The sequence below is a fragment of the Crotalus tigris genome, unplaced genomic scaffold (genome assembly GCF_016545835.1).
Source record: "Crotalus tigris isolate CLP2741 ecotype Arizona unplaced genomic scaffold, ASM1654583v1 scf7180000024167.7108832, whole genome shotgun sequence".
In the NCBI taxonomy this organism is placed as follows: domain Eukaryota; kingdom Metazoa; phylum Chordata; class Lepidosauria; order Squamata; family Viperidae; genus Crotalus; species Crotalus tigris.
In genome coordinates, this window is record NW_024100417.1 from 6,972,810 (window position 1) to 6,997,558 (window position 24,749).

The window sequence follows — 24,749 nt, forward strand, 5'->3', positions numbered from 1 at the left end:
ATCAAAATATAAGAGGAACCTTTTATAGGTGGCATTTGGAACCTCAAAAGCTGTCCTGTATGTATCCTAATTTACAGCCCAAATGTTGGAGATGTGGAAGCTTAGATGCAACTTATTTTCATATTTGGTGGAGTTGTAGAAATATAAAAGCTTTTTGGATTAAGATTTGGTGGAACATTCAAAAGATTTTTAAGAGAAAGATAAAGTTTATGCCACAATTATTTTTGTTAGGTGTTATTGTAAATTTTGATGTTAAAGAAATTAATTTGATGTTGAATCTTATAACAGCTGCAAGATTATTGGTGGGGCAATATTGAAAGAAAGATTCTTTGCCTACTATGGAAGAATGGATACTCAAGGTGTTTAATTTAGCAGAAATGGCAAAATTTTCCACTTATTTAAAGGACTACTCACAAGAAAGATATATTTCGGTTTAGAGAAGATGGATAGATTATATTCAGAATAAATATGAGACTAAAAAGTATTATCTAGCTTATGAGTAAATTTTAGATTATTATTAATAATTTAATATGTAGAACTTACATTAGTCTTAGTTTTATGGTTTAATGATATTATTTTCGTATTTAATTTGTTAATATTTATTTTGAAAAGGAGTTAAAGTATGTTATGGATTTGATTGTATAGTTGGGTAATGTTAGTTAGATTATGATTGTTTATTTGTAACCCTGTAATCAGCTCTGGGAAGTGGGGGAGGGGAGGAGGGGGGAAGGATTTGGGATATATATTGTATAAAATCTTTAAAACTTTTAATATAAAAAAAAATACAAAAGGAACCCACCCCCACGGCAAAGCCCTCCAGCGTGCTGATTCCACAGCTAACAACCCTTCCTTCCCTTCCTCCCTCCCTCCTTCCTCCTCCTCCTCCTGCCTCATCCCCCCTCAACTCCCTGCCAGCCCGTCTCCCCTCTTCCACCGAGGTACAAGTGACTGTACGCAAGCACGATCTGAAGCAGCTCCGCTGGCTTCACAAGTTCCCCGGGAAGATACATCATGGATGCCAATGTCCGGGCCGCGGCTTCTGATTGATGAAAAGGCTGGGAGAAGGCGGGCTGAGTCATTGGCTCTTGCTAGCTCTACCTGAGAGGCGGGGAGTTGCTGCTTTGATGCTTTAAGTCTTACCATTCTCTGTATTGTTTTTATCCACCTGGAGATGGATAGAGGAGTGGTGTCTCAGTTCCTAAGATCATCAGAAATATATGTTTGCTGATAGTCTTAGGCGACCCCTGTGAAAGAATCGTTGGACCCCCAAAGGGGTCATGACCCACAGGTTGAGAACCGCTGGTCTAGACTATAGCTCTGAAATTACTTAGCTTACAATGAAGATGACAAAGGTAATGCTGATGCACCTTGTCAAGTGTTAGTGCTCACATATTTTTTCCCCTGACATCTATTCCTAACTTGGTGTTTCAGATCTTCTAATGGTGCAGGCACTGCTACTACAATTGAATATATTCAACTGGTCCTCAGTTTCAGTGTAGATTTGTTTTGAACTTTTTTTCTCTAATTCCCTCTCTCCAGCTTTGAGTATTATGAAAATGACAAACTCTTTGGACAGAAACTCAACATGAAAAACTAAAATATTGAAAGCACCAGAATGATCACTGAAGCAAATGGAAATGATAGGCGCAAACTCGCCTCTGCTGAATAAAAAGTCAATAACAGCCGAATGTTATACAGGTACATTTTAAAATACCGATATCATATTTTATGATCCATCTAGAAATAGTGCGGCGCTATATATTAGATGTTCTCTCCGCTGCGCCCTATCGGAGAAGAAAGAATTCCTCTGGGGCTAAGCCTCCTACGCCTTCTTCACTCCCCTATATAAACACTAATGTAACCTTCGCTGGGTACAAAAAGAAAGAAGCAAAGGACAACACAAACGCAGTTTCACAGCAGCCTGGCTCAACAGCGAGCATGCTCAGTGCCTCTCTGACCTACTTGTGCAAGCTGAGTCCGGGGAGCTCAGTCTGCAGCTTTGCTGGGAGATAGCCGACCTGGACGGCGGAGGCGGCAGAAGCTTGAGTAGAGGGGTGCAGAACTTGACGTTCCCCGGGAGAGCAAATCCTCCTGCACCTGCTGGGGCTCCAAAAGCCGAAATTATCCGGAAGTAGCTTCCAAAATGCCTAAACGGCAGCTCTAGGGAAAGCTGTGGACAAGAAAACGTATCGGCTAACGAAGCTGCCTCTTGGTAAACATTGCTGTCCGGTTTATCTCCATCCCTACTGGGAATCACAGAACACTGGCACTGGGCAATGCAGACAGGGTGCCCCACGCTAGGAGGTGAGGGTCAAGTCAATCAGGAGGGAGAAAGAGAGGGTTCACCTCTTTTCCAACTATCCCTGATAGATTCGACTAGCAAAGATAATGGTGGGTGGGAAGGGCGATGTTGCAGAGGAAGGTAGCGATGGCTGTTTGGTGGCTTCTTGTGTGGCAGCTTATGCGGGCGCAGCGCCTGAATCCATTGTTAGGGTTAACGAAAAACTGAGGCGGTAAGTTGTGATGATAATTAGTTGACGCGATGAAATTTGGTCAGCGTTTAAACTATTAGGCATAAGTTATCTATTACTTATTTTCCTTTTGTTCTGCCCACTTTCCAAGAGCGAAGTTTGGCTGGCCTCATCTGACTCTTGACTAGACTTGTGAGGCATTCTGCTTTCAGAGACTTAATGAGAATGGAAAATGGGAAGAAAAATATCCAAGGCTGGCACAGGAACACATGAGTTGATACTTCTGTGAAAAGATTGTAAGAGAAGAGCCCTGTTAGTTTGTAGAAAAGGGCTGTTAAGGATGGGGAAAATATTTTCTCTTTAATCCTAGCCATATATTGTGTCTTAAGGAAGGCTTGCTTCCTAATCAGAAGGCTTGAATTAAATTAGGAGAGAGGAGGTATTTGCCTTCCATCTGTTCCAGAGTTACAATTCCCAAAAGCATCAAATAGTTTTGAATGCTGGAAGTTGTAGTTCAACAATATCTGGAGTGCCAGAAATTCTATATGCCTGTTTTAGGATACTAAAAATACCAATAGAAGAAAATATTTGTAGCTCAGGATTGAACTGTGGAATCCTTGCCACTTTCTGGGCTTGGTAGCTTTCTTGCTGACATTTCATTACCAAACTAGGCAACATCATTAGTGCTACTAGGTCGTAATCCCACTCCCTACTAATATTGATGATGTTACCTAGTTTGGTAATGAAATGTCTGCAAGAAAACAACCAAGCGCAGAGCTCACCAAGGACCCCACAATATTAAAAGTAGAATGCAATGGGACTCTAAAGAGGCCCATATAAGATAGGCAGATCAGCAGCTGAAAAGATTGGACTTCTTTTCTATTGATAGACAGGGGAGAGTAGAGAGCGCCTCAATTTCTGTTGACCCACTCTGGCTCTGATGCTTTCCAAGAGAGCAAAGCTTTAGATTGCCTTGTCCTTGGAACATCTTCTTTCAGGAAAGGGTCTCTGGTTTAACAGTCCTAGAGTTTTACTCAGAAACACGGACATGAGGTGACCTCTATGCTGGAATTAAACGCATGGAAAAAATAACAGCAAGTGTATTTGAACCAGTGTGGGTGTTTTCGTTTGGGAAAAACCTGAATAAATATGATAACTGGCAATTTAGTGTGGCCAAGTATCCACACTTATTGAGACCAAGGCAAATTCAGTTAAGTATAGGTAGTACAGGTAGTCCTCGGCTTACAACTATGATTGGGACCAGAATTTCCTTTGTTAAGCAAGGCAGTTAAGTGAGTCAAGCCTCATTTTATGACCTTTTGTCATGATTGTTAGGTGAATCTCTGCAGTTGTTAAATGTAATATGTGGTCATTAAATGAATTCTCCCATTGATTTTACGTCTAAACCAGCTGGTAAAGTCACAAATGGTGATTATTTTGGTGACCCCGGGATGCTGCAACTGTTGTAAATACACGCCAGTTACCAAGCATCCAAATTTTGATCATGTGACTGTGGGGATGGTATGCTATAATCATAAGTGTGAGGAATAGTTGTACATTACTTTTTTCAGTGCCATAGTAACTTTGAACAGTCGCTAACTACCTGTATGGCATTATACTTGGTATAAATCAGTGGTTCTCAACCTTTCTAATGCCGCGACCCCATAATACAGTTCCCCATGTTGTGGTGACCCCCAACCACTTATACATCACCGGGTACCAGGGGCGTGGCCAAAGAAAAGGGGAAAAAAATGGCGGACAGCCTTGTTTGGCGACCCCCGTGAAATGGTCGTTCGACCCCAAATGGGGTCCCGACCCACAGGTTGAGAACCACTGGTATAAATGCAAATAGTCAGTCACCTCTCTCAGTATCAGGTATGAAAGAATACCTAAAAGCATATAATTGCTCTTTGTTTTGCCATTAATTCTGTACATTTGCACACTGTGGCACAGTAATTGGTTGCCAAAATCTGTAGATGGCTAACACTTGTTTCACAACTAAAAGAAACAGCTGGGATTCTTAGTAGAATTTAGTCATCCACCTGACTACGCTCAGGAGGTTATATATTTATTTTGAGATTATTAATCAGTTTCCATTCTTATATTTGCCTTACCTCCAAAACATTGTGCCTTGGATCCTTTTCAATAAGTTTCTCAGTACAAGCTGCTGCTTCTCCCTGCAAGCACCTACTTCTCCTATATAGGAGAATAAGTGCTCCTGAGAGTATGGGACTGGACTAGGATAGGGGAATTGTTTAAGAAAGGGAAACAAAGCTTAATATCCATGAAATTTCCTAAATTAACTTATCTTAGGAACCAAGTTGTCATAACAAATAATTATGATGTAAATAAGAGTAAAGTGACATCTAAAGGGGGAGGGAAGCATTAACATAATGCACAGTAAAGTTCTCAAAATATTTGTTTAAAATGGGTTTTGATGATAACCTTCAAAGTAGGGTTCTAGGAGCAAAATTCTTTAAGGAAAAAGTTTCAGAAAAGAGAAACAACTGTGCAGTTCTGTACATGCAAAATTGATTTAGACTATTTACCATCCTTTTGTTCCTGATGTTTTATTTAAACTGGACATTTCAAAGTTTGAATCTGGGAACTTAAACTTCCCAAAGGTAGAAGTTGTGGGTGCTTCATCACTGGAGATTTTTAAGAAGAGATTGGACAGCAACAGCCATTTGTCCAGAATGATATAGGTCTCCTGCTTCTGCAGGGAGTTGGACTAGAAGACCTCCAAGGTCCCTTCCAATTCTGTTATTCTGCTATCTAAAGATTGGGAAACGCTGTTCTACTTACTATGTCTTATCATATCTGATATTAAGTAAAAAAAAGGTTGGGAAATGGTCAAATAAAATTAAAAATCATAATTTCTCTCCAATAATTTAGTGGCAAAAAACATGCAGAAGATTCCATTATGCCACCTAAAGTTCTGCAGAACCCTCAGTATGGTCTGCCTAGCATGCCAAGGACAAAATTAAGAGTATCATTATATTACATTAAAGAGGACCATAAACATTTGTTCCCCAAACAAAAGCTCATAAAGGGTTGGGAAAAATTAATTGCCACTGATAACATGGAAACTTACTAGCTTCTGGAAAAAACAAGAAAAATTAATGGGAGTCTACACTCTCTAATTAACTTGAAATAGTTCATTACCTGAATTCATTATAAATAACTCACTTCAAATTATTTCTAATATTTATAACCCAAAGCACAAAATTAGTAATCAATTTCATTGCATGTATTTCATAAAATAAAAATAAAGTGCGGAAAATTAAATAAGTACCTATTGTTGCATAAATATTTGATGGGCTGCCACAAAAAATAAGAGGTCAGCCTATTTTTCAAAGCACCAGAAAGCAAGACAAGAAACAATGGATGGAAACTAATCAAAGAAAGATGCAATCTTAGAACTAAGGAGAAATTTCCTAACAATGAGAACAATTATCAAGTGGAATGGTTTGCTTTCAGAAGTTGTGGGTGCTCCATTACTGGCGGTTTTTAGGAAGAGACTAGACAGCTACTTGTCTGCAATGGTATAGGGCAGTGGTGGTGAACTTATGGCATGGGTGCCAGAGGCAGCACTCAGAGCCCTCTCTGTGGACAGGCGCGCCATCGCCCCAGTCCTAGGCCTTCAGCTGGGTTTTATAAATCCTTTTTGCTTTAGGCCTCCACTGCTGTGTGCAAAAAAAAAAAAAAAAGGTTCAATCAGTCAATTTCAACTTCTCGCAGGGAAAAAAAGATCTTGCAAAGTTGGAATTGATTGACTGAATTTTTTTAGTCCCACCCAGTCTGCCACACCCACCCAATGGGCCACGCCCACCCAATGGGCCACACCCACCCGGCACTCAATGATACATAAGTGGGTTTTGGGTTGCAGTTTGGGCACTCAGTCTCTAAAAGGTTCACCATCACGGGTATAGGGTCTCCTGCTTGAGTAGGTGTTGGACTAGAAGACTCCCAAGGTCCTATCAAACTCTGTTATTCTGTTTATTCCGCTGATACCAGCTATCTCCTGTCACTACCCCAGATGAACAATTGCAACCCCATAACCTGTAAGATGTATGATGGGTCTTTCCCAGGAATAACAGCTGCCACCAACTAAACATTTATATATACTCTGAAATATCACAGAACTCCTTTTATAATAAATCAAGTTTGGGTCTTATAATAAAGCATTAAATCATTACCACTGTTGCAGTTTAGAAGTTGTCTTTAGAACATATTGAGGAAAATAAATGAATCAAAGCCAAAGGTACTAACTTTTAATCAGAATAACACAGTATTTAGTTTATATTACAGAAAATTAAGAATTCTTTTAAGAATATTGATTAACTAGGGCTCCATTCACTTTATTAAAGACATGCTATGCTTAATGTAAGGTTACAGCTAACAAGTGACTGGAAACAGAAACTTCTAGCTGCTTCTCATTGAAAGAAGATAGGATTTGTTTACAATATCTATAGCTAGTAGCTGGACTGCTATTTTAATTCATTAAAATAATTTATAAGATAGTTCCACTCACAATTTGTGAGTATATCAATAACAATAAAAATCAAATTAAAAAAAGGAATACAAAACCAATAAAACAAAACACAATCACATAAGTCCACTACAAACTCCAATTTCCCGCAATGTTCTTTACATTTACAAGAAAACTTTACTGTTATGCTTGCATGTTAGTTCAAGATAATAATGGACAATGATAATTTATCATATTCACCTTTATGGGGAAAAATCCATAATGGATGACTAGAAAAGACAAATTCAAAAGTTAGAATCACAGACACATTAAAAGTCATGCACGCACATATAAACTTCCTTTTTTTTATTGAAAAGTTTTATAAAAGTTACAATATACACCCCAAAACCCACCCACCCTAAACCCCCCCTCTCCCTCCCCCACTTCCCAGAGCTGAGTACAGGGTAACAAATATAATAATCATACTCTAACTAACATTAACCAACTATGTAAATAACCAAGTCTATAATGCGCTTTAATTCCCCTTTAACATAAAAATAAAGAAATTAAAAATAAACATAATAATATAAACAAGTTAATATCCTAATTCTTGAACAATACAATATCCAAATTGTTAAACAATATTAATACTAAAAATAATAATAAAACTAATAAAAATTCCACTATAGTAAACTATTAATAAAAATAATAATCTAAAATTTACTCATAAAGTAAATGGAACTTTTTAGTCCCATATTTATTCTGAATATAATCTATCCATCTTCTCCAAACTGAAATGTATCTTTCTTGTGAATGATCCTTCAAATAAGCAGAAATCTTAGCCATTTCTGCTAAATTTGACACTTTAAGCGTCCATTCTTCTACAGTAGGCAAACAATCCTTCTTCCAATATTGCCCTACCAATAACCTTGCAGCTGTTATCAAATTCAACATCAAATTAGTTTCTTTAGCATCACAATCTACAATAACACCCAATAAAAATAATTGTGGAGTAAACTTTATCTTTCTCCTAAAAATCTTTTGAATGTTCCACCAAATCTTAATCCAAAAAGCTTTTATATTTCTGCAAGTCCACCAGATATGAAAATAAGTAGCATCCAAACTACCACATCTCCAACATTTGGGCTGTAAATTAGGATACATACAAGACAACTTTTTAGGATCCAGATGCCATCTGTAAAACATTTTATAAAAATTTTCTCTTAAATTTTGGGCCTGGTAAATTTTACATTTCTAACCCAAATTACCTCCCATATATCCAATGGAATCGGTTCTTAAACATTTTGGGCCCATTTTACCATACAATCTTTAACTAAATCCATTTCTGAATCCAATTCTATTAAAGCATTATAAATTCTCTTTATATGCGCTCAGTTTTGATCTTTAATCTGTTTTATCAAATTCTCATCCATTGAAGTAATACCAACCTTTTGATCTAACTTCCACCTAGCCAACAATTGATTATACTGAAACCAATATTGTACAATATTTTCTTGCTTTAACTCAACTAACGGTTTTAATTGCCAATCATTCCCTACCAATCTAAGTAGTTCCTTATAAGAAATCCTATCCAAATTCACACCCATAGATACCCCCTCTATTGCATGTCCAGGAATCCCCCAGATTGATATTTTATAATTTAACTTATAATAATACTTCTTCCAGACACGCAATAAAGCACTTCTTAAAATATGAGATTTAAAAGCTTGGTCAACTTTTTTGTTATAAATTAAGTATGCATGCCACCCATATAATAAATCCCATCCCTCAAGATAAAGTATACTTTTATTTGTTAAATTAAGCCAATCACTAACCAGTGTTAAAACCACCGCATCATAGCATAATTTCAAATTAGGTGCCTTAAGTCCTCCTCTTTCCCGTACGTCTTGTAAGATCTTAAGTTTAATTCTTGGTTTTTTCCCCGCCCAATTAAATTTATTAATACCCTTCTGCCATTCATCCAAATTGGCATCTTTTTTCAAAATTGGTATCATTTGAAACAAGAAAAGAAACTTTGGTAGAACATTCATTTTAACAGCTGCAATTCTCCCCAACAAAGATAATTGCAATTTTTTCCAATTGTTTAAGTCCTTTTGAACTTTTAACCATAATATCTCATAATTATTTTTATACAATTTTATATATAGACTTTCTTAACTGTGTCTCTTTTAATAACTACTCAATGGAGACTGTAAGAAAATATATATTTCTTTTTGGCTTTTTACATAAAGTCATATAACACAAAAATGGAGGAATATGTCTAGAAATAGATGATTATATTTCTTTCATTGCCAATGACTATATAATCATAACCATAATCAGAATTAGAGAAAAAGACTTCCATGTTAAGTGTGGCTTGCTTGGAGAAAGAACTGACTGATCTTTGTGTAGAAATTAAGCATTGAAAACAAATGAAGCAAAAACCTGGAAGAAAAAGAAGATAGAGAGTCTTCAATTAATAGGGATGATTTTTCACTTCTTTCTGGGTTGTTTTGTATGTGTGACTTGGTCACTACAGCTGAGAAGAAGCAGCTGCACTCGTAATCTTCCTAGTCTTGGGTATTCCTGTGAGTAAAACAAATATCTAATAAAGACATGCAGCTGTTTCCTGAACACTAGCGTTGTGCACTAAACCTGGAAACATGGTTTGCTTCTCATGGTAAATAAACATGACTATAAATAAATCCAGGTGATTTACGCAGCTATAGTATTCACAAAACTTGTAGGACATTTATAAAAAAATATATAATAAATAAGCTAAATTGGCATAAAATAAGGTTTTAATCAAATAACATTTACGGTAAACAAAAAACATTTTTCTTTCAAAGACCTCCCAATACATTGTAATACAATCTATTACATTTCTTCACATCCCCCAAGTTTTCTGGTCATGTGAGATCTTGACAAAATACCATATTCTACTATGATTTTTATTGCTAAGATTGCCTCTGATTCCCAATGAATCCCATAAACCCAGTGCTTTATTTAGAAGTATCTCACCTGCCCAGAACAGTACAGAACCAGATGGAGCAGGTGACAGATCATTCTGGATCATCTACAATATATTGAATTCAAAATGTTCATCAGCATTAAAGTGCAGAGAAGCAATATAGCTTATCCTCCACTTAACGACCACAATTGAGCCCAAAATTTCTGTTGCTAAGTCAGACATTTGTTAAGTGAATTTTGCCCCATTTTATGATCTTTGTTGATACATTTGCTAAGTGAATCACTTCAGTTGTAACAGAGTTGTTAAGTGCATCTGGTTTCTCCATTGACTTTGCTTGTCAGAAGGTCGCAAAACCCGGGACACTGCAGTTGTCATAAATATGAGACAGTTGCCAAGCATCTGAATTTTGATCACATGACCATGGGGATGCTGCAGTCATCATAAGCATGAAAAACTGTCATAAGTCACTTTTTTCATTGCTATTGTAACTTTGAACAATCACTAAATGAACCATTGTAAGTTGAGGACTACCTATATGCAGTTCTAGGAAAGAAATATTATTACAGTCATCTGAACAAATCAATGGTTTTTCTAGCCAATAAACCTGCCAGCTGAGATTTATTTATTTATTTATTTATTTATGAGACTTATATACCGCTTTAAGTGCAAGCACTCTCTAAGCGGTGTACACCAGTAAGCAATGTATATATATATTTACATTGCCCCCAACAATCTGGGTCCTCATTTTACCTACCCCGGAAGGATGGAAGGCTGAGTCAACCTTGAGCCGGTGAGATTTGAACCGCTGACCTGCTGAACACAGTCAGCTAAAGTGGCCTGCAGTACTGCACTCTAACTGCTGCGCCACCTCGGCTCATCTCTTTAACTGGCAATGACATACACCAAACCAGGGATATTTTATATGCAAAGCAGGACTGTAACTTTGAATTAATGTTCCCTTCCCTATTCTCTCATATCTCTTCACTGAGAATTATGCTGACTAACAAGCCAGTTACTCTTACTTTTAAGCAACAGATTTTAGGATGATACTAAATTCTTTTTGTATGATTATTAACTGCAAACTATGTAAGGATACTCTTTGAAATATATGCAATATACAGCCATAAAATTGTTCTGACATTCATATGTTATCCATAGTATATATATTTAATAGAACTGCACACAAATTGAATTTCAGATGAAACATCCTAACTCATTTTCAGTGGAAAGCTCTTTGCTTAAATAGATATTTGCTAAAATGTTATACAAATAAAAAAATACAGATTTTATTTGAAATATATGGTAAACTCTTAGTTACATTGTGTCATGTAGACAAAAAGTTTACCTTCATATTATATGTGTATTATTGCTTTTTTAGCATAACCTGAGACATTTTAGATATGCATTTTGGCATAAATAGATTTGTTAAGAATATTGATTTCTGTTACTTTAATCCAGCAGTTCTCAACGTTTGTGTGACGGCGACCCCTGTCACACAAACGTTATGCGCTTGCGCGGCGGCGGCCCATGCATGGCGCGCATGCGCAGCGCCGCCCCCAGAGGGGAGAAAATGGCGGATCGCTGCCTTTGGCGACCCCCCAAAAGTGGTCGATCGACCCCAAATGGGGTCGCGACCCATAGGTTGAGAACCGCTGCGTTAATCCTTATTCCTATACAATGATAGTGATATGAACTCAGTGGTAAACTATTTTTTGCTCATTTGGATTTTTTTAAAAAAATGAAACATTATTTCTGATATTTTTTAAAATTAAAATACTGATCTGAACAAAACAGTATTTTTCTGTCATTGAAATTGTATCAAACAGTACACAAACAAAAAATATCAGGAATTGTGATAGCACTAACATTGAACTTAAACTTTTGAAACAATGAGTTCTGAGATAGATTATTAGTTTAAATCAAAATTGCTTTAACTACTTCTACTACGTCTATTTTTATTTTTATTGTTATAACTTGTTTTATTTTTCAGGACTAGATTTTGTTTGCTTTTGAAATTTGATGGGTCAAATTTGATGGGCTGCTCCAGCCTGGTATATTTACCATTTCCAGGTCCATTAACTGTGATTGGCAGATATATTTGCAGACAGGTGAACATGTTCAAGAGCCACCTTCTTTTGTACTACTGGACCGTCTTTCATGTTTTCGATTTATTAGCAGTATGGACAACTGCTGAAGATGTCATTAACAGCACTTTAAATCATACAGACCTGTTGATTGGATCTGTACCAATGGTAATCTCCAGAATTGACCACATTATAGTCAAGGAAGGTTATAGTGCCTTGATTGACTGCAACGTTCAAGGTTATCCAGAACCAGTGTACAAGTGGTACAACTCAAATGGCCATTTGGTGAAAGAAGATGGTAACAGAGGTACAGTTTTCAGATGCTTTTCTATGCAACCTAGACAAACATATTGTCTTAATGTTATATTTTCTTAAAAGCACTAACTGTGTAAATGTGTTTTTCTCTATTTACTCAAGGTAAATGAATAAGCAGATTAAATAGTATTTATTCAAGCAAATAAATGCAAAGTATTAAATATACTTGATAGATTGAAACAACTACCAACTCTACCCAGCAGGAAGATTCTTTTCCTAAACTTAATCTGGATATTTTAGATGCTGATGGGGCTGAGAAAGTTGTCTCTATAACTTTATATAAGAGCTTTGCACGTCCATTAACCACTTAAAGTCATAAATCTTAAATCTGCACACTATGGATGCCTTATACCACACCACACGTCAACTTATTCAGTTTAGGACCAGTCTTTAATCCCAGTCATGTTGATTCTGACTGTTGCTGTTACTTCTCTTGTTCTTTTTATTACATTTGTGAACTCATGATCAGTAACAGAGTTTCACTTCCTAATGCACACCACTTATTCAGAAACATTATTTTTTGTTATAGCTTAAAGGGAAGAATTATAGCCATCTTAACCCTTGCAGTGTTGATTCTGATTACCCATATTTCCTTGCACTTGCAGTTTTCATACTAAAAAAAACATGCAGGTGACATTATTTTAAAAAACTGCATGGAAATATTACAGTATCTGAATTATTTATTTATTAAATAATAAATTTATAGGTAAAAGGCAATGATGGTGAGAATATGGTAAAAGTTTATTTTCATTTTTTTATTCTTCAATTACAACTGATATTGAGATTTGGGTGAATAAAAGAAGAGCACTTATTTACAAACTATATATTAATGTATGGAACATGCTTGTTAAAAGATGGGATGATAGTCCAAAAGATGGCTCTACATATGCTAGTAAAAGATAAGCGTATTATTAGCAGTTGCTAAGATGGCTGTATGCAAATTAAAAAAGCAGAAGACAAATACCTATTGATGGGAAGAGGACATGTGGGAGAGAAACATTGTTGTAGGTTCCTACTCAGGGACTCATGGGAAGTAGCCAGCAGGATGAACAGCATGCTATTTGCTGTAACTGCTTACTGTGCAATTCACTATATCCATTTGTTCAAGTCCAACAAGGAACTATCTGGATTTGGAAAATCAGATATTACAAAAAACCATATGGACTTTTGAGTGCTTTGCTTTAGTTGGAATGATACTGCTGGATTCTTCAGAATATTGATGATTCCTAATCTGCATAAATTGCTGGGATGCTTTTCTTTAAGCATCAGTACATGGCGAGTGGGAGTAATGGTGAGAAATCTTGTCTATCACAAGACAATATGAATTAGAGTTTATCTTTGATTGTATGGATATATATGGAGATTTTCTGTGCAAATGACAGCCTCCTACTGAAGCAAATGTTCTTTGCCCATTATCCTTTCTCAAATTGACAGAAAATTATTCCAGCATGCATGTAGCTGCCCTGAATACCATTTCCTGTTTAGCTGTGTTATGTCTTCTGAGTCACATTCAATGATCATGTCCCAAATATGCCCCTGCAGGGTATGTTAATAAAACAATTGTTTGATTCTCCTGCCTTTGTTTCCCTTTCACATCCTAATGTCATCTACCAGGGGAAAACTTCTTCCATTCATGACCACAGAGAACAAATTAAGCTATACATTGTCTATTGTAATGTGAGGGATCCACTTAAATGCCAATTAAAGAATTCCTACTCCTCAGAATTCTGAACACAAAAGGACAGAGGTAGGAGTGAAACTGATGGTTCCACCTCCTCCTAATTTTCAAGGACTGCTCTTGAAATGTTGGAAGCTGAAAATGTACGTATGGAGCCGGTCATTGAAACTGACCAATTTGATGTTTGTGAGGTTTGCAGAGTGGAGTCTAAGAGGGAGGCCAGCAGGGAAATGAATACTGCAGTTTTGTTTCAGAGTGAGCAAATCTATCCTCCCTTCTCCATTACTCCTCCCCTACATATTACACAATTCTGCACATAATCTTTTTTCTACAAACTGAATGCTGAAGGATCCAGATTGGGACAGGGAGTACTGTATGTCTATAAAGAATAAAGCCTGCTTTGTAAACCTGGATCTTGAGCAATATGTCACCTTCATAGCCAATCCCTAGTTATTCTACTTATTCCTTCATCTCAGTTCAACCCCTTCCCCTGTTGGGGAGATGCAGAACATGGTTCCCAACAGGAGGACCTTTCTTCCTTAATTATTTTGCCATACATATAGAAGGGTCTTTTTCAAGCTATTTCTTCCCTTGCTTGAAACATTATCAAGACAAGGAGAAACCAAAGATGCAAATTCCATCCAAGACTTTGAATGATAATAATAACATTGATCAGCAGTTCAGCCTTGTTTTGACAAGGGAATTGGCATTCTTTTTCAAAATTCTAGTTATGAAACACTAAACCAAATTAAAAACAAGCCTGAAGAACAGCTGATTGCCAGCTGAGATGCTAGTCAAGCTAGTGAGATGCATATCTTCAAACTCAGGGTTGCAGGATTTTGAGAAAACTGGTCCTCCTGCTTTTTACAGAGTTGCACCCCTACCTCCATTAGCTGTTCTGCAGGCATCAGGAAGTTGCAGGTATGGGAGCAATTGGCATCTGTATCCAATATTCTCTTCAGCCAAAGAAAGAGCCAGATTTGGAGAGGATATGTGTAAGGACCCACCCCACTTTGCATCTTAAGAAGACAAAACTCTTGGAATAGTTCTTCCAATTTGCATCTTAAGAAGACAAAACTCTTGGAATAGTTCTTCCAACAGGCATCCTTTATTAAGAGAAAATGGTTGCAGGCGTTCTAGATAGGACTTGGGGTCCAAGCTCTCCCATTCAAGGTTTTAAGGGGTTCCCCAGTAGCCCCACCCAATCACCCCCTTCTTCCAGCGACAGTCTCAGGCACTACACTCACACCCCCTTTTCCTTACCGCCGGCTGGATGGAGACTTCAGAGAAAACTACATGAAAGGTAATAGCCCCGTTGTTATAGTTAGTCCTTTTGGTGATATCCACATCCAGTCCTTTGAAGTGTACCGAAGGAAGTGAGGGCCATAAAGCCCCTTTGTTCACCCCCTTCCCTTCATCGTATGACAGAATCCAGAGAAGGCAGAAATGGGGTTTTCTATAGTTGATAACTAGAGATGAAATATAATTGGATTCTGACAATATGTATGTATAGCTTAAAAGAGTTAACCCTAAGCGTACAATTCACTTGATTCTGCCATGGACGAAAGAGGCTGCAAAGCCACCCAATTTTGGGTACTCTGAAACTGCCATGTGTATCTGCTGCCTTAAAGGGGGAAACACTATTTTAAAATTGGCTATTTGTTCATGGGCTAAAGATGAGATACAGACAACCTCAATAAAACATAGCAAAGTAAAAAAGGTTGTTAGGACATATTTGTATTTTAGTTAGTTACAAGTGAGGAAAAGCACAAAGACTGGCATTCTTGTTTAGGCATGCCACTAAATTGCTTTTCTGATGTAGGTCTCCTAGCCCAGATCTTTACTATGATCCCTTTGGTCTTGGAAATTATCAGGAAGTATATCAGCTAAATAGTATATGATACATATAGTTTGTATGCAGAAAGTTAAATCTGTGACAAATGCAGCCAAAACTAGGAAAGATTCGAATCTAAAATGAAGAGCTGCTATCAGAGTTGTGACCAAAACAAAACTAAATGGACCAATGGTGAGATAATCCCCTGGGTACTCCAAGCATGAGAAATGAAATTCTGAGGTTTACTTGTACCAGAGAGCTGTGACAATCAAAGTAGACAATTGGGGTTTGGGCAATCAAGTAATCTGACTTGTTGTAGTTTAAGGGAATCTCTTGCCATTAAACAGCTCATTCCTCATAACTCTTCCATCTTTTTAGGCCTCTATTGTATCAAAATAAATTTAAGCATCTTTTGAAATATATGTGCAATAAAATACTGATTTAATTGTACTTAAGTCCAGAAATACATCAAAGTCCTTTTTTATTTCCTTAATTTATAGGAACAGGTTATTTTTTTGCTTATATACAAATCATTTACAGCAGAGGTCCCCAACCATTGGGCACCAGGGACTGGTTACGTGAAGGGAGTTTTGTCCGTGGACTGGAGGGGGTATGGTTTTGTGTGCTGCCTGCATTCTGTGAATGGGGCTTTCCTTGATGTGCGGACAGGTTGCTGACATGCCGCAGCCCGGTACTGGTCCATGGACAAGGGGTTGGGGACTCCTGATTTACAGTCTCTTACCTACACAAAAGTAAACCATGAGATTTCCTTCAGATTAACTTTAAAATAATTGGAAATGTGTGCAATGTCTTCACAGAATGATTTGAGGGATAATTTTGCTTGGGAACATACACATTTTTACAATCTAACAATATCATGAGATATTCTGTGGCAATCCTAGGACAAGCAGCTTGGGGTATTTACTAGACCTAATTAATGGCCAAGACTTCAAGTTTCTTAGCAGCAGTTATTCCAGAATATTGTAGACGCATTATAAGATGTCTTTGAATTACTGTAATGACTTGAATGTATTGTGACATTTCCTAAATGATGATGAGAAGAAAAAATAGATACATTTTACTGATTAATTCTGGCTTCTTTCCAGCAGGAAAATGGATTCTCAATAGCGGGCAACTAAATATTACCAGTGTGTCATTTGAAGATCGAGGAAAATACACATGTGTTGCTTCTAACATCTATGGCAAAGTGAATAATACTGTCACTCTAAGGGTTGTATTTACCGCTGGAGATATGGGGATCTACTACATGATTGTATGTCTTGTAGCATTTACCATTGTTTTGATCTTAAATATTACTAGACTATGCATGATGAGTAGCCACTTGAAAAAGACTGAGAAAGCTATCAATGAATTTTTTCGGACAGAAGGAGCTGAAAAGCTGCAAAAAGCTTTTGAGATTGCTAAGCGCATCCCAATCATCACCTCAGCAAAAACTCTTGAGCTTGCCAAAGTAACCCAGTTTAAAACAATGGAGTTTGCCCGCTACATTGAGGAACTAGCTAGAAGTGTTCCCCTACCACCTCTTATAATTAATTGTAGGACTATAATGGAAGAAATCATGGAAGTAGTCAGATTAGAGGAACAAGGCCATAAATTTGTACGGCAATCAACTGTGGGGCAAGGGATCATGGACCCTGACGAAATGTATATGATTTCCAGTCCCCTAAAACGTAGTGACTCTCTTGCTGCTGATTCAGATGCATCTTCTTTGCATGAACCACCACTCAAGATTGCTATAAAAGCCTCAGTTCACCAGTTAACTAAGAAGGACAGTATTGATCACCTGACACACGATAATGTAGCTTTACAAATGAAAGAAGAGAAAGAAGTTGCTCGGGTACAGGCACAACCTAGTGACCTGGTCTTGGAACCTTCTACTGAATTCACCTCAGTTGAGACAATTGTGGGAAGCGGCAAGGAAACATGTACTATTTATGAAAGCCATTTATGATCATTTATCAGCAAATGCATAATAATAAAAATAGTGATAAAATGAGGTGGCAGAGGTGATAAATCAAAAAGATTTTTTTGCCAGTAAGCCTTGTCTGAACACTATAATTGCAAAAACAATATGGATGGATTACCTGATAAATTCTTTCTCATTATATACTGTGCAGTATATTTAGCTGAGACATTTGATAGAATAATTCCTATGACACTAATATTTAATTGCTCTTTTTGTTCCAGGGAGATTTTAATTAATGTTATTTTAGCTCACAAAACACCTCAGATAATGGATTAGGATTCTGTTGATTGCAAGAACATCTAGAAATTGTGTTTACCACTTAGAAATAAGTTCTTAAAATTCTCAATCTGAACATTCCATTTCAGAGTAGAGCTGTTGAAGTCAGGAGAGCTTTTGTAAGATCTGTAATAACAAGATGCTATAATGCTATAATATAACCTAATGCATGCATACATTACAAAAAAAATCGCCTTTATTTTTCATTTTGTTCTATCAATTACTTTTGTGTATTTTTGTAAATTCAAATATTGAACCTGAAGAACATTTCTGTAGCCAAACTAAAATACTGTATGTAGGATACCATTATCCTACATTTATTTCATCAGATCGTTTATATTTAAAACAATATATTTTTGGCAGTTTTTAATTTAATTGAAAAAAGTAATAATTTCTTCACAAACTGGATAATTGGCTACTTCTTTCTTCCACAAGATCATAAGCAGTCTCTAGGCAGAAAGTCTCAAGATAGCTACCCGTTATCCCAATTACAAAGCACCTTGATGCTTGGTGCTTAATTTTCCCATGGAAAGTTTTTCAGTTAGTAATGAAGAATGGAGGCTAAGTGCAAGCTAAATGGCTTTGGCTGTTTCCATGGGGAAGGAGGATTATAAGAGAAAGCATGAGAGATAAATGTCAAGGTTCTGACTAATGAAACTGAATAAAGTAGAACTCTGAAGCTTGAGAATTCATCAAAGACCATATTTATTGGATACATAATATCAGCACAATCAAAAGTGAAACAAACTCTAAACTTTCCCTCAGAGATTCAAAGTAATTAATTGTAACAATTTCCCTTCCTTCTATTTTGGTACTGATCACATTATCATACAAGTACATTTGGCAATCTTCTTGACAGTTCTTCTTTACACCTTCAGGATCTGGTGAGAATGACCTTGATTTCCACAGGATCGTTCTATGTTTAGTCTAATAAAAGTAAAAAAACAACCAGATCCCCCCCTCTATTTATGTGGCAACTGAGAACAAATGACAAAGATGGCATCAGCTAGGTTCATTGTAGAAGTTGACAGTCGGACCCCCCTAAAGAAAAAAAAGTTCCTGCAAAACAAATATAAATATACATTAGGGATCTTTCCTTATGTACTGGAGGCTCCTGGGGCTGCTTATCATGAAACTTTCGTATTAATCTATCTGCCATTACTTCACTACTCTTAATCCAGTAGCCTCTGACAAGGGATACCCCTTCCACTGCACTAGATACTGTAACTTCTCTTTATGCAATCTAGAATCAAGGATGCATTTTAGTGGGTCTCCCCTTCTACTGGAATTAGACCTGGCACTTTGCGAGGAATTGCTCAAGGTTGAATCTGTCACTGGCTTTAGTACACTACAATGGAATACCAGATGAACCTTTCCAAAAAGCCAGGGAAATTTAAGCTCAACTGTGACAGGATTTATGATTCTTATTATGGGGAAAGGGCCAATAAATTTTGGTTCCAACTTTTTACAGTGTAGCTTTAATCTTAGATATTTAGTCGAGAGATAGACTTTCTCTATGACATGAAATGGTTTTTGAGGAGATCACTGCTTGTTGGTGAATTGTAATGGCTTAGTTTAAAGCCCGCTTGAAATTTGCCCAAGTGGTCTGTAACGATGTCATCCATTCAGTCAAGGTCTGTGAGAAGGGGGCTCTTGAGGATATTCAGGCATGGGAACAAACTCCCTGCCCATAGCTATTTTTTTTTTAATTTTAAAAAGAGTTTTATTGAAGAACAAAAAAGAAAACAACAAAAAAAAGAAAATTAAAAACATTGAACGTGGTAAATCAGCATTTGACAAACATCTCAGTTCATATTGACATTAATTACAGATAAAACTCTTTACAATAACATCCTTCTAATTTTAATCTTAACTTATCTCATTACAATAACTTCCCTATTTTTGTTTTTTTTCCCCACCATCTATAGAATTTATTCCATATTTGGTAAAAAAAACTGTTTCATCCTGATTTTTTAGTCTTTTATTTAACCTGTCTAATTCTGCGCAATACATAATTTTCTGAATTAAAATTTCCCCACTAGGTACAGCGTAGCTTTCCAGTTTTGAGCAAATAATATCCTTGCCGCTGTAACCACATGAATAAATAAATATGTATCCTCTTTACTAACATTTTTTCCAAGGATTCCTAACAACAATGTCTCAGGTTTGTACTGAATGTTTAACATAATCATTTCTATCACCCATTCCCAAACCATATGCCAATACACCTGTGCTTCCTTACATGTCCACCAAATATGAAAAAAAGGTGCCCCTTTCTTTTTTGCATTTCCAACATAAAGATGAGTATCCTTTATACATTTTGGCTAATCTGGCTGGAGGGAGATGCCATCTGTACACCATCGTATACAGATTTTCTTTGTATGGTGACGCCAATGTAATTTTATTGTTTCGTGTCCATACCTGCTGCCATTGGTCCAAATTAATATTGTATCCTAGATCAATCGCCCATGTCACCATTGTCTCTTTAACCTGTTCTTCAAATAATTTTATGTTCCAATAAGTGTTTGTAAATATTCTTCATTTGTTTTTTCTTCGGCCCAAGTAGTATTTTGTCTAGCCCCGTATCCTGTCTATAAATACCCCATTCATGCTTATCTTTCAAGTGTCTTGCTTGGATCTGAAGATAAGACCACCACTCTATATCTATTCCTTGTTGTCTTAACTCTTGTTTGGATTTTTAAAAAACCCTCTTCTGTCAAGATGTCTTTATACCTGATAACCTTATCTTTCCTAAACAGATTGGGGTATATAATTGCCTCCAGTGCCTGCCCATAACTATTTTAAAAGGAGTAAGTCCAGTACTGCTATGCATGGTATTGTTGTAAGTCACTTCAGCAAATGGCAGGAAGTCTGTCCAGTTAGTCTGCTGATAATTGACATAGCATCTTAGATACTGCTCCACCATTGCGTTCGCTCATTCAGCAGCTCCATTTGTACTTGGATGAAAAACTGAGGAAAGACGCTGAGTTGACCCAATCAATTTCACGAACTCCTGTAAATTGAACCCCCCTGTCCAATATAATCCTCTTTGGGGCTCCATAGAGCTGGTAAATATACTTCAGGAACAGCTTGGTTAATGTCTGGAAGGAAGCCCAGGGCAGGCTACAAAACGAGCTTACTTGGAAAAATGATCAATAATAGTGCAGATCACTGCATTCCCACTGCTCTCGGGAAGTTCTACAATAAAGTCCATTGCTATATCTTCCCAGGATTGGGAAGGGTCCACTACTTCCCAGGATTGGGAAGGGTCCACTACTTTACCCGGACATTTCTTCATGGCTGCACGGGTTGCACAGCTCTTAACAAAACTTTCAATGTCCTTCTTCATCCCTGGCCACCAAAATTGTCTCCTCACCAGATGCAAGGTTTTGAGGAACCCAAAATTACTAGCTTGCTTGGCATGATGGCTCCATTGTAGGGCTTGGATCCTGAGAGTGCTAGGAAGGTAAAGTTTGGATCCCTTCCATGCAAGTTCATCTCTATAGGTTAATACCTGTCTGTTGGCTCTGAATCATGCGTCAGACTTAACTCATCTTTGAGCTGCTGGGTTAAGCAATTGTCAGGACTGGTGGGCCTTTTTTGAGTTTGGTCCCTAGTAGTCACTTGAGAAGCCATTTGTGGTGGGGGGGATGATGGCATTGATTATTTCTTCATGGTGGCTTTTGTATTGAGGCATCCTGGATAAGGCATCAGCCAGGAAATTCTTCCACCAAGAAGGTACTTTAGGGAGAAATTAAAATGATTGAAGTATTGCACCCAGCAAATTTGTTTAGGGGATAATTTCCTTGGGGTCCTAAGTGCCTCAAGATTTTTATGGACTGTCCACACTTCAAACAGCACTTTACTGCCCTCCAGAAAATGGCATCAAGTTAACAATGCCCACCGTACTGCAAATGTCTCTTTCTCCCACACAGTCCAGCATCGTTCTGTGTCTGAGTTTTCTGGAAGTGTTATGTGCAGGGTTGTAAGACCCTTTGATTGTTTTTCTGGAGGAGGACTGCACCCACAGCAATGTCACTAGCATCTGCTTAGATGAGGAATTGTTTCTCGGGGTCAGGATGTTTGAAGACCGGTTCCTCTGCGAACAGTCTCTTGAGCTGTTCAAATGCGGTTTGGCATTTTATCATCCAATTTCAAGGTTGACTAGGGTGGGGCTTTCCTTCCCCTTTCCATGTTCTCAAAAGCTCAGTAATGGGAAGCACTGTTTTTTGGAAAGGAAAGAAGGAATTGCCGGGAAAAGTTAGTGAACCTGAAAAAACATTGCAGTTGCTTGCCGGTTCATGCAGGCTGCCATTCTAACACTACCTTCACTTTGGTCCATTTCCACTCCTTCACTGGAGATTCAGTACCCTAGATAATCAAGGTGGGACTGATGAAATTCACATTTAGAAAGCTTGGAATAGAGGTTTGTTTTCCATAATTTCTTAAGTACTTCGCAAACCAATTTGACATGTTCCTCCATGGTCTCAGTGTAGATAAGGATGTCGTTCAGGTAAACTAGGACCCCTTTACATAAGTGATCATGCAGTATGCTGTTTATCAGTTGCATAAACACGGCAGGGGCTCCCTGGAGACCAAAAGGCATGACTTTGAACTGGAAACTCCCTAGACAAGCGGTCTTGAAAGTGGTCTTCCATTTATCTCCCTCCTTGATTCTTACTCAGTGATGAGCTTCTTACAAATCCAGCTTGGTAAAAATCTTCCCCTTGGCCAGGTGGGCTAACATGTCTTTCATTAGGGGGAGAGGGTGCATATTTTTCATACAGCATTTAATCCTTCAAATCCACACACAGTCTCAAAGATCCATCTTTTTTCTCTTTGAATAGTCCAGAGGCAGCCATGCAAGACTTAGCTGGCTGAATGAAACCCCTCGCCAGGTTTTTATCAATATAACCCCTTAGTTCCTTCATTTCTCTGGGAGTCATGGAATACATCTTTGACTTAGGGAGCACCACACCTGGTAGGATTTCTATGGCACGGTCAGTGGCTCAGTGAGGGGGGAGAGTATGTCACACTCTCTTTCACTAAAGGCTTCCATGAGATCCCAGTATTCTTTAGGGATGAGCTGTACTCTGGGTAATCATTCAGCTGTGACTTTCAATGGTTTGGCAGGTTCACATTCCATCAAAGTGGAGACACGTTCCCTTCTTGACCATTCTGTTCAGGGGGAGGGGCTCCTTTCCTAATCTCATGGTTCTCACCCCAAGATTATAGTCTCAGACATTCTTAGAATTATCACAAAACAGATAATCTCCCAATGCTGCCCCATCTCTCGTCGTACCAGTTCAGTTAGGTATGTTGCTGGGGACCCACCAATCAATAACCATCAGCCTGTTCAAACTTCATGGCTAGGGGCAATTGTTTGGTGCAGATTCCCAACTGAAGCCCAGTTGGAAGGTTGATTAAGCATCACATGCAGCCTGAGTCTATTAGGACATCTAGGTCTGCCTGAACCTGTTTTTGTTACTATAATTTTAGCAGGGATGGCTCGACTTACCATTGGGTCATTTTCACCTTCATCATCACTGTCTTAGAGTGCTGGGAATTGCAAGTGTTCAGCCGGAGTTCCATCTCTCCCCCATGAGGGGAGAGACCTCAATGGCTTGATTTTGATGCTCCCAGTTTGACTTCTCCTGGCCCTTTTGTTGTGGCTTTTTGTGCTTATAGTTGGTAACTGTGGCGCTCTTCATCAGAGGAGGTGGCACCAGCCACTTGGTGCCCCATCCCCAGGGGTGGTGCTGCGAGTAGTAGACGATTCCACCCTCTTCTCCATCCTGGGATTCTCCCTGAGTTTCACTGTCCTTCCAAAAGAATTGGGTAGGTGGTCAGGGCTCAGGACCCCGTGGCTCGCTCCATGATAGCCCTCTATCCTGAAGCAGGAAAGTTGTTTTAGGAGAGTTGGTTTAAGTGAAACCAACTCTAAACTTTCCCCCAGAGATTCAAAGTAATTAGATGTAGCAATTCCCTCCCTTCTATTATGTTACTGATCACATTATCCAATAAGTGCATTTGGCGGTCTTCTTGACAGTTCTTCTCTCCACTTCAGGGTCTGATGAGAATGACCTTAGTTCCACAGGATCATTCTATGTTTAGTCTAATAAAAATAAAATCAACCTGATCCCCCCCCCTCTTTATGTGGCAACTGAGAATGAACGATATAGATGGTGTCAGCTAGGTTCATTGCAAAAGTTGACAATAAATATATTTAGCATTAATTAAAATACTTTCCAATTCAAACTGGAAATTTTTTGAAATGAATTGAAAAGTTGCTAATTCAAATTGCATTAAACAAGCAGAATTATTTTTCAGAATATTTATGTCATATGATGACTATATGCAAAAAACAAATCTGATTCTTATGCAGCAGAGGGATTTTTTATACCTGTAAACTAGACCAAGCAGTCACAAGGAATTTACAATGATTCAAAAATGCGCACACATACATACATACATACACATACAGAGAGAGAGAGAGAGAGAGAGAGAGAGAGAGAGAGAGAGAGAGAGAGAGAGCTTCTGTAGTGCATCACATTACACTGCATCTATACTCCTGTCTTCATGTGGCATACCACATTTGCATCAGATCAACCTAATCTATGCAGAAATTTCATTTCAATATAATAAAATGTGACTTTGTATTG

At 37.8% G+C, this 24,749-nt stretch overlaps 1 protein-coding gene across 7 annotated transcripts; it reads left to right on the forward strand.

Annotated features, from left to right (window-relative positions):
• The first annotated feature begins 1,414 nt into the window (after positions 1 to 1,414).
• On the forward strand, positions 1,415 to 18,772 carry MFAP3L (microfibril associated protein 3 like). 7 transcript variants are annotated; one of them, XM_039323336.1, is made up of 3 exons: positions 1,415 to 1,698; positions 11,984 to 12,304; positions 16,934 to 18,772. In XM_039323336.1, the coding sequence occupies exons 1-3, from the start codon at positions 1,632 to 1,634 to the stop codon at positions 17,794 to 17,796; spliced, it is 1,251 nt and encodes a 416-aa protein (XP_039179270.1). In that variant the 5' UTR covers positions 1,415 to 1,631; the 3' UTR covers positions 17,797 to 18,772. The 7 variants fall into 7 exon arrangements, with proteins under 7 accessions (XP_039179270.1, XP_039179269.1, XP_039179275.1 ...); XM_039323335.1 differs by having other exon boundaries at positions 1,417 to 1,698; positions 16,931 to 18,772; XM_039323341.1 differs by lacking the exon at positions 1,415 to 1,698 and adding an exon at positions 1,895 to 2,513 and having other exon boundaries at positions 16,931 to 18,772.
• The last annotated feature ends 5,977 nt before the right edge of the window (positions 18,773 to 24,749 follow it).

Coding starts and splice junctions, on each gene's coding strand:
- MFAP3L (XM_039323335.1), top strand. CDS start 1,632: ATGGAAATGATAGGCGCAAACTCGCCTCTGCTGAATAAAAAGTCAATA. Junction 1,699..11,983: donor AACAGCCGAATGTTATACAG/GTACATTTTAAA, acceptor TACCATTTCCAG/GTCCATTAACTGTGATTGGC. Junction 12,305..16,930: donor GAAAGAAGATGGTAACAGAG/GTACAGTTTTCA, acceptor GCTTCTTTCCAG/CAGGAAAATGGATTCTCAAT.